Consider the following 10,371-nt stretch of genomic DNA (forward strand, 5'->3'; position numbering starts at 1 on the left):
GATGCGATGGAAAATATGTGCTCTTTGAGAGGGATGGCGAAACAGCAAGCTGTAAAATCAAAAAACATAATTTGACACAGAGCTAGTTGGCAACTTCAAGAGCTGCCGTGTTGCAAGATGAAGATCTTTCCTGACTTAACTTTTACCTCGACATTTTGCTGAAGTTGAAAACTGATGACTGTGAGAGTAGAAATGTTTTAAAACAGTGACAATGCATCAAGAGATGACTTGATGTTTTTAATCCTGAGCTTTTATCTGACTGAACATATGAATATAATATGAGTAACCAGTGGTCGATTGATCATAACATAAAAAAATGACCTGTATTAAGCAATATACACAATTTCTTTTGAACCTTTATCAGCTTGTAGTGAAGGTCAAAACTGAATTGTGATGACATTTTCATGAACTGTTTTGTGTGTCAGTTCTGCTTGCCACAGAGAGTTTGTGGCACGCAGGACTGAGAAATACATGTAACAAACCCCCTGGCCTACCAGAGGACCAAAAACAGGGTTTGCCTCTCCAGTTTCTCTGTGGCCACGTAACTTCCTCTCAGCTTCTGCACTGTGTGCGGCTGCAGCAGAGTGCAACTCTACCTTTTTTTTTTTTATCTGACAACGTTGGCAGCGACAGCACGGTCACAGAAACCCTCACTGATTTAAGACCGGTGTATCACTCTCACGGCTTTTTATCCAAAGAGATCTCTGAAGGACCACTAAAGAAGAAAATGTTGAGGCGAAGGCCTTCCAATGCCTCGGAGAAAGAGCAAGTGCAGAAGAAGAAGGTGAGTTTTTGGCTATTAGTTTGTTTTGGAAGGTTTAAAGTGAATTTGCTCAAATTGTGCCTCTATAAATGTAAATATTATAGACAGTGAATTGTGAAGAGGTCTTCACCACATAGTGTTAAATGTGTTGATGTTTGCATTTCAACATCTAGTACAGCTGTCTTTGTGTGCACATCGTGTCAACACAGGATGTCTGCTCAAGTTAGTGCAAATGTTTGTGGTGAAGCTGAACGAACCCACCCACACAACTAAAAGTTCAGTACGATCTTAAAGTTAAAACAACTTTTACGTGTCTAAATACTCTCTGGCCTCAACATATTGTTGTACAAAAGCAAAGTTCCTCTTTTCTGGCCGGGTGAATCATCGCTGCAGATGTAGTTTGAGTCATAGCTTTGTGGCTTCTTTGTCCACAGCAGCCAACATGAGAGCGAGCCTCCTACGCTCGACACCAGTGCCCTTATTTACCATTAACATCTCACCTCCTGTCGTCCTATTCACGCCTTTTCATTACACATCTCGTTGTCTGTGTCCTCGGCAATCGTCTCCTAATACATAATTATCAACGGTGATAATCGAGGCTGGAGAGGATCATTGTTCCACATCACGAGTCACTACTCTGCGGCAATAAAAGATTGATTTATCTTAAAGCTTTGTGGCTTTTTAGGGAGCACAACTGTTGCAGGGAAAACAGACATTTACCAGCAACATTTGTAATAGCCTCAGAATGATAAAGGTCATTTGTTCCCTCGGCTGCACTGGTGGTTAAATTCTTCAGGTTAGACTCAGACAGAGACCATCAGCCTTCAGCACTGACTGGATGTCTGCACCAATTGTCTGCCAGCAGTCGCTCAAGCTTTGCCCGTTTCCTGTGGCTTCGACAAAGATTCGAGAAGGATGAGCTGCGATAAAATCATACAGAGTGACGTGGTTATATGGAAAATTTGATGAAAAGTTTCCGCTGGAGGAAACTCTAGGCTGTGAATATTATGCGAAAGAGTAAAAACTTGGCTTTTTGGTCTTAATTTTATGGCTTAGTATGGCTTAAGCAGAAAGGATCAGTTCATTGACTAGACGACAGATAATTGATCAGCAGCTATTTTCATAATGTTTCTTCGTCGTTCAAGTCACTTATTTCAAGCATAAAGGTCCAAAATCTCCCAGTTCCACCTCAATTATGATGATTAAGTTTTGTAGATTTGTATATTGAATTGGTTGGAGACATTTTGAGACATCATCTTGGGTGTCAGAAAAGTGAAAGAAGCAGTATTCACTATTTTCTGACATTTTATTAACCAAACGATTTATCGATTTATCCAGAAAATAATTGGCAGACAAATCGATACTGAAAATGAATCGTGCAGATTCAGAATAGGGGATTTTACAGTAAGATTTTTTCCACTGGCATTGAGTTCAAAGATGAATTCTAGTTGTTGTTTTACACAGAATACTTTCAGATGTTTCTGTTCCTGTTATGTGTCTTTGATAAGTTTAAAATAATGTCACACTATTTTTATACAGGGACTGACATGAATCGCCACACACGTCATTTTCTTTGTGTTTGCTGCTATACTGCTCAACTGCATTTGAAACATTTTACAGAACACATTACTGTCTGCAACATGACCCAGATTCATGAGTTCATCGTTGATAACTGGGTGGAAAGACAGTTGTTCCTTCTGAGAAATCCGTCTTTCACACATTTGAAGAGATAACGAGATAACAACATATGTGCTCAACCGTGAGATGAGTGTTATCAGTGTTGCATTACAGTAAAAACCACATGTTAATGCATTTTTGTTTACACCGTTTGCTTTGTGGTGAAAGTTTAGTACTGCCCCTTTGTTGGCTTTTGTCATTATGATTTTGACATGAATGCAATTCTTTGTGTTTCCAGCTCACTCTGCAGAGGTCCAGCAGCTTCAAGGATTTTATGAAGCACAAACCTACTTCTCCTGTTGCAACAGACAAGGAGTTCACCTTGGAGGAGAATGTAAGTTGGACTCCTCTCAAACATGTTCATAAAAACAAACAAACACATCTTCAAACATACAATACATATATGTTTTGAAAAGTAGAAGTAGATACCTCCCAAAGTCTTTTGTGTTTTTAGTTCCTAAATGGAAGATGTTCTATCACATTCTTCCTCATTCGTCACACAGAACATAAATGACGTTGCATCCAGAAGAGAGCAAAGAAGTTCACAGAGGGCAAGCACAAATTGTTATCAGTAACGGCCGTTACAGAAGTGCACAGTTTGTGCTTCCTGATTCAACACTCCGCCGCACGTGTGTGAAAATGTTTTATAAAAGTTCACAGAACTTCAGTAACTTCCCAGTAACACTCTGCGTACCCCGAGTAGAAGTTGGAGGACAAATAAGCGTAGAAGAAGAGAGGAAGTAAGAACGAGAAGCATTGCACAGAGCCCAGATGACAGCAGCATGTAGACAGGATGTCCGCTAGTCTCTCAAGCAGAGAGCCTCCGTATCAGACAGAGAGTTGCAGAAGCAGCAAGCATTTAACCAGGAGGTCCTCCCCCAGAGAATTTAGGCTTTTTTTTAATTTAATTTTAAGAATTTGTATTAATATGTTCAATCGTTTCATCCCTCTCTGTCTCTTTGAGTTAACAGTTAACTCTGCACTTTTGTGCTCAATCAAAAACACATTTTAGTTTTGTAAGAGAAAGACTTGAGCATTTGAATGCTGAGTACTGTGTCAGAATCACACAAAAACCAGCTATAATACACTCTGTTATAGTTTATTATTTACATTCACCTTCATAAAATAAATCCCTAGCTGCCAGTTTGTAGAAGCAACAGATTGATGTTCAATATTTAAATAGTCTACTACATCACGAACAATCCCTCTGAATAAACGCTCTATTTTCTCTAAATCGAACAGCGCTTCTGCTTTATTTTCCTTTGCAAATTGCAGGGGACTTTTCCTTTTGCGCTGTAACTGAGTGCCTCCATAAAAATACTGAAAACATCATTAGCTTTAATTACTGGGCCAACAGTGTTGTCTGCAGAGGAGTTAAACTGAGCTAAGTGCCTACCCACAATAGAGTACAGGTGTGTGTGTGTGTGTGTGTGTGTGTGTGTGTGTGTGTGTGTGTGTGTGTGTGTGTGTGCACTTTGTGGGCATCAGCAATGTGTGTGAATATGCAAACCCCATTACCGCAAAATCTGTATGTTGTCTAGTTTGTGAGAAGTGAATACTTGACAGTGATGCCACTGGGAACCACCGTGAGACTTAAGTCATGTCAAAGCCATAGTTTTCGCATGTTTTAAAATCATTTTACTTAAATTGAATACGGTTTTACCACATATCCTCTCATCTCCCAACACTTGTCGATATAATGATTTTTTTTACTCTCATCTCAGTTGGCGGAGGGTGTAACGCCAGAGGAAGCTGTGAAAAGTGGCAGCAAACTGGGAAAGAAATGGCGCAACGTCATCTCTCGTACCATGACCCGAAAAACATCCAAGATGGTGCAGAAGGCTCTGGCTGAAGAGGGGGTAAAATCCTGTTTACAGTTACATTTAAGTTACTGTGACATGATCACGGTAATAACACGTAACAGTATATTCTAAAACTATAAAACAGTATCTATAATAGTTGTAAATGAACTAAAGAGGATTGCTGATGCAAAAACACACCTTGACATCTTTACATAGAGCTGTTGTTGTTGTTGTAAAATATTTGAGTTGTGTCCATCTAGTGGACAAATGTATGTACTGTGTTTATGAAAAGAAAAGCAGGAAGTCTCAGTTAGATTTTCAATCATGGAAAGTAATATTAAGTAGAATATTATTAGTCAAACAAGTACAATTGAGTGTAAAAACAAATGTAAAGCGTTATGCTGTCATTATGCGACCTTCAGTTTTAAATCAACATTATTAATTGAGTGAACTGAAGGCGAATAGACTTCTGACCTGCACTGCTGTCCTGTGACGTCTCCAGGCTGAGAGTGGCGAGGAGCTGTCTCCGGTCTCTTGTGATTGGGTTCCAGATCTAACTGCAGGACAGAGGACGTCTGTGTGCTCCACGGGGTCAGAGGACACAGCGCCCAGCCTCATCAGCCGCCAGCTCTCAGGCAGTAAGTGTCCATCATGTACAGTATATATATACATGATACACGTTTGTATATATTTTATTTTTAGTGTTACTAACACTTCAACAGGATATCGTTGTCTCTGACGTCCATAAGTAAATAAATGTCCATAAATCTGCTTAGAAACCATATAGGTAAAAAATATTATTCTCCAAATCCAGAACTTGGCTAAGAATCATCACTTTGTAAAGTTTTCTTCAGCATCAAAGTAATTCAGTGGTAGTTTCCTGTATATCATTAGGTACTAGGAGTGTCTCCCACTAATAATTTACATAGTAAAATCTGATCAAGTCTTGCCTATAGTGGACTGATCAAATCATGTATATTTTATATATTTTCTTGCTCATTGATCCCCCTCAGTTTTTGTTTTATGTATCTATACAAATAGTAAAAACAGTAGCAACTTGTAGCAATCCACAGACAGAAGGGAGTCGACAGGGTTGATGTCGACTCCCTGATGTTAGATGTTAGAGATTCCTTAATGAATCCTAAATAAATCTAGTGCTCTGATAGTGCTACGTTCTTATGCGAGTGCTCTGATTAATACATGCAGGCCTATTCTTTGATTTTGAAATAGCCATGTTGTTATTTATGAATGTTGAATGATCCTTTCGTTTCATTACCACATTTTCCAGTCACAGCGACAATTCAACTGTGAGATTCGCAGTCGAATAAGGCCCCTTACATCGTGTCGTTGAATATTTGGGGTCGCTCCTATTGGGTACCTTACAAACAAGAACGCTAATTTGGCATACTTATGAAACAGGGCCAACATGTAAACAAATATAGGCCAAAAAAAATGAGTTCAAGTTGTAGCTTGCAGCTAACTGACTCCATGGCAAAATTATACTTCTTGGTTACATCCCCCAAAGCATTATGGGAACTATAGTTCCAAATCCTAGAGCATAAATATTCCCCAAATATAAGTTGAATACTGATAATAGGGGTGACTTAAACCCATAAATATGAATTCATTTTTTTCAACAACAGTAAGAAGGTACCATCAAAACATTTCTGTAATTTCTCAAACACTGACACTCTCCTCCATTCATTCACATGCAGATATTCACAGTGTGTTGGTAACCTGTGGACATAGAGTGGATGAATCTGACCCGGCTTCTTGTCTGTTGACCTCAGGTAGCGACAGACAGAGCCTGGACAGTGGATACTGCCAGCGGGACAGCATGAGGCTGGAGGAGAACGGCGTCTCTTACAACGGACCTTTCTGTGGTCGCGCTCTGGTCCACACTGACTTCACTCCCAGCCCCTACGACGTGGAGTCACTCAAGCTCAATGTGAGTCTCGTGGAGAAGTCGTCCTCGCTGATTCGGCCCTCGGCCTGTTCTGTCATCTCGACAAGTCGTCCTCCAGGGAGCTTGTTAACCGAGTGAAACAAGACGGGTCGTTTTGATTCATATTCCTCAAAGCAGAGTTTGAACTACACGACAAAATAAGATAATTTCAGTAGTGATTGTGTCACTGCATTGTAAATTATACAAGAGTTCAGAGAGAGAAGCAGTATTCCCTTTACACAGTAGCGATCATATTTCTTATATTATATCACTCTTAAATCATATGTATATTTTCCCTTTAACTCACGAGATGCAGGTAGCATGTTTTATACTTAATGTGAATATAATTTATACTTTGTTGGCATCTTATTCTGAAAACCGGATGTTCGTCTGAAGAAACCGGATGTTGTCTCACGTTAATCTTTCCGCTAACTTTCAAAGTCCTTCGCTCGCTCCCGACCTGTGCCGTTTGAATGCGTTTACCGTGAATTTCAGCATATAGGTGCACTAACATGTAAGTGTCTGCTGAGTTGACCACAGCGATGTCCAGTAGTCTCCAGGGAGAGCAACAGCTGGTACACGTTGTAACGCCATGTATTCTAACCGGCTGCAGTTTGTATCCACTTCTCTGTAGCATTTGTTAGCTTGTCTTGGTTTTGTTTATCTATACTTCTCCCACACGCTGCATCAACGTTGTCTGCTGAAGACTTCCTCCATGGACTTTCAAAATAAAAAAATGCGTTAACGCGCGATAAAATAATTGTCGGCGTCAATTAATGAATGCGTTAACGCGATAATAACGCGTTAACTTGCCCAGCACTAATAAATAGGTATATTTGTAGTGATTTAATAAACAACCAAACGGTTCTTTCTCTCAAGGTCTTTCTTTTGTTCGCCTTTTCCTCTTTATCTCCTCTTCGATAACACCGGCATGACTGAGCCTGGCGTTCATTTGTCATCTCTCTTCTAGAAAGGAGACATCATCTACATCATTGATAAGCCTCCTGTAGGGACCTGGACGGGGAAGCTCAACAACAAAATGGGCTCCTTTAAGTTCATCTACGTCAACCTGATGCCCGATGACACCCCTCCAGCCAGGAGGAGACGCTGCAATAGCAAGAACCGCCGATCCAAATCCAAACCCAAAACCCTGGAGGAGGTCCTGGACAGCATCGGTCTCACTGTAAGATTCACAGTGTTTGTTACACTGCAGAAGGACTACTGTACATCATAATGGTGGATATCGTTATCTAAATGTTTGTGTTTATGATCTTTTGTTTCAGGAGCTGAGTTCTCTGCTGTCCATGCATGGTTTTCAGAGCCTGGAGGACTTTACAGGACTGAAGGAGTCTCACCTCAACGATCTGAACATCACAGACCCAGACAAGCGCTCCAAGATCCTGAATACCTCTGAACTGCTGAGAGACTGTAGGTGCACCCGCTGTACACCTGCAATGAAATAAAATAAAACTCTAATCCAGAATTTCATTCAAATCTGAGAGAAATGTCACAGTATTGCTAATTACAGAGTTACTTTGTGCCTCTCAGACTTCAGGTTTAGGCAGCGTTAAAATGTCTTTGGGGAATACTTTATGCTTCCATCATATTTCTTCTTCCTCAGCTGCATAATTGGATCATTTTCTGGCTCAGTTGCACAGCATTACACTCAGTTTCTCATTAAAAAACAGGTATTTTTAAATGTCCGCTACATCAAAAACACTTTATTTTTAGGATTAAATATTTATTATCTATCTACTTCTATTATCTGTTAGTTTACCCATCTGTTACCCATCCAATTATTCCTGGCTCTCAACTATAATGACATTTTCCAATTTAGCATCCATCTCCTGTTTTGATGAAGTATTTTCTCTCTTACTGATTATTTTAAGAGTTGGAGCTGATTAAAAATAATGCCGCGTATTCTCCAGAGATTGACTATTTATTTGGAAATATTCAATAATAGAAGTACTTCACTCTCTATCACTGCAATGCTGAATTTTAAATGTCTTTTAAAAGTGGAACTTTTTTTTAAGTGGAATGGATTTTAATTCTATTCAGCAGAATTTTACTTTGAAATTCCCATAAAGATGGAAATTGTCTTTGATTCATGAACAACAGAAAACACCATTCCTAGTGTCCCCTATACTGGACATTACTGGAGAATAATTACAAAAAAAAAGGCTCACACTATCTGACTGTAGAGTTTGTCTCTGAAGCTGAAAAACGGCCTCTCGGAGTCCAGGATGGATTGTTTGTCAGTATTTAAATGTGGTTTATTTGCCCCGTGTAGCTGAAGACGAGTCAGAGCCAGAAGAGGAGGACAGATCTGGGGAGGATGACAAGGAGCCGAGGGATTCAGGCTGTTTCGAGAGCTCTGAGAACCTGGAGAGCCGACGTGAGGAGCCTAAGACGGAGGAGCAGACAAACCAGGAGGAGGCGGAGAAACATGAGCAGCAGGAGGAGAAGCAAAGTGAGCAGCTGGACGCTCTGCTGGAGCAGCTGCAGGAGCTGACGGTGGACGAAGGCTCTTGAGAAGTAATGGGAAAATACTTTCTTTTCTTTTCTTCCTGGTTCTCAGGGACTCTGTGGACGGAGGTTATTAAAATGCCTCTTCATTAAAAGAGAATGGACTAGTGATTGGAACACAATGTAATGTTCAAATACTGTATGAAGATGATGGTCTTTGTTTTCCACAGCGCGCTTGCGCTGTTGAGCGAGCGGCAGAGTTTCTCTTTGTCTTCCACGGCTCAGAGCGCTGCTTAAATGAGCATGTTGTTTGTTGTTGTTGTTTCCTCCTGAGGAAATCATATTCGGTGTTTGTTTATGATGGCACCAGCAAAGCATTCTCTTCATTTATGACCCGGTTATAAAAGTTTTCGTGTCGTTCACTCTTATACACAATTATGAATGTAAAGTATTTTTCATGTAACTTGAAATGAATTGTAACTTTCAGTAGTTTGCTTTTACTTGTGAAATGTTGTACTTTTCACTGATTTATGTCACATGATGAGGTTAACAGTTGCTGTAAATAGAATTGAAATAAAACTAAATTCGCTGAGATGTTGATAATGTAACCTGTGAATTACTGTCGTTCCAGTTTTAAATGTATATCTTAAGAAAGTTAACAGAAAATAGCAACTAATCAAATCAAGTTTTGTATTAAATCTCTATAATTCCTGGATAGTAAATAGTAAATACTTTGATTTACTAATCTGAACTCAATCTCACTCACTAGCTTGTTTCCACAGCTCATCAACTGTGCCACACGACTCTCTGGTGGAGCGGTTGTAGCTCAGGAGGTAGAGCTGGTCTTCTTTTAAGGCTCCTCCTCTCATCATGTCGTCCTTGAGCAAGACGTTGAACCTCAAGTTGCTAAACTATATTACTGTGCTACATTATGACTTTTTTCATAATAAGTCTCAGTATAGTATGTTTAAAAAAATCACCATGTAGGATGTCGAAAATAGTATTTTATACTCTGAGTTTTATCTTTTTATGACATACTATAATATTACATTTTACAACATGCTATAGCCTACTATGATTTTATTAATGACCTTTTTCGACTATATTATGACTTTTTTGATATACTATATACTACGACTTATTAGGACTTTTTTCGACATACTATTCTATGACTTTAAAGAAAGCATACTGAAATATAACTTTACGGACATACTTTACAAATTACTCTACGTACTTTTTTATGATTATACTGTGATTTGTTAAAGAATATTTTAGACATACTATATTCAGATTATTATTTTTTTTTTAAATACTACCCCATGGCTTTTTTTCCACCTTTCTTTGACAGTATAATATAGCATGAATAAGTCATAAAAAATAGTTGTATATAGTTATAAAAAAAAGTCTTAAAAACTGATACTACAGTCAAATTAATAAATAAATCATAGTATAGTAAGTCATAAAAAGTAATAGTATAGTACTGTAGTATGTTATAAAAATGCATGACTTGTATGACAAACTATAGGCCTAGTATTACTTTTTAGGCATTTTTTAATGACATTTCATGGCATTAATTTCAACTGTGTGTATCACATTGTAATGTCCCGTGGTTTCCGTCGATGTGTGTTCTACTGTCAACACGTTTCTGTATTTGGTCATGTTTTCTCTATTTGAAGCCGTGTGTTAAACATTTTCTAAAAAAATAAAACTTCTTTTGA

The 10,371-nt window shown here is 38.9% G+C and overlaps 1 protein-coding gene across 1 annotated transcript; it reads left to right on the forward strand.

Moving 5' to 3' along the window:
* Positions 1–578: 578 nt before the first annotated feature.
* Positions 579–10,361, forward strand: sash3 (SAM and SH3 domain containing 3). The gene is made up of 8 exons (XM_076103349.1): positions 579–784; positions 2,679–2,774; positions 4,165–4,299; positions 4,745–4,880; positions 6,033–6,190; positions 7,158–7,370; positions 7,471–7,615; positions 8,478–10,361. The coding sequence occupies exons 1-8, from the start codon at positions 728–730 to the stop codon at positions 8,717–8,719; spliced, it is 1,182 nt and encodes a 393-aa protein (XP_075959464.1). The 5' UTR covers positions 579–727; the 3' UTR covers positions 8,720–10,361.
* The last annotated feature ends 10 nt before the right edge of the window (positions 10,362–10,371 follow it).

The sequence above is a fragment of the Anarhichas minor genome, unplaced genomic scaffold (genome assembly GCF_050575085.1).
Source record: "Anarhichas minor isolate MPS153535 unplaced genomic scaffold, ASM5057508v1 ptg000028l, whole genome shotgun sequence".
In the NCBI taxonomy this organism is placed as follows: Eukaryota; Metazoa; Chordata; class Actinopteri; order Perciformes; family Anarhichadidae; genus Anarhichas; species Anarhichas minor.

Coding starts and splice junctions, on each gene's coding strand:
- sash3 (XM_076103349.1), top strand. CDS start 728: ATGTTGAGGCGAAGGCCTTCCAATGCCTCGGAGAAAGAGCAAGTGCAG. Junction 785..2,678: donor AGCAAGTGCAGAAGAAGAAG/GTGAGTTTTTGG, acceptor TTGTGTTTCCAG/CTCACTCTGCAGAGGTCCAG. Junction 7,616..8,477: donor CTCTGAACTGCTGAGAGACT/GTAGGTGCACCC, acceptor TGCCCCGTGTAG/CTGAAGACGAGTCAGAGCCA.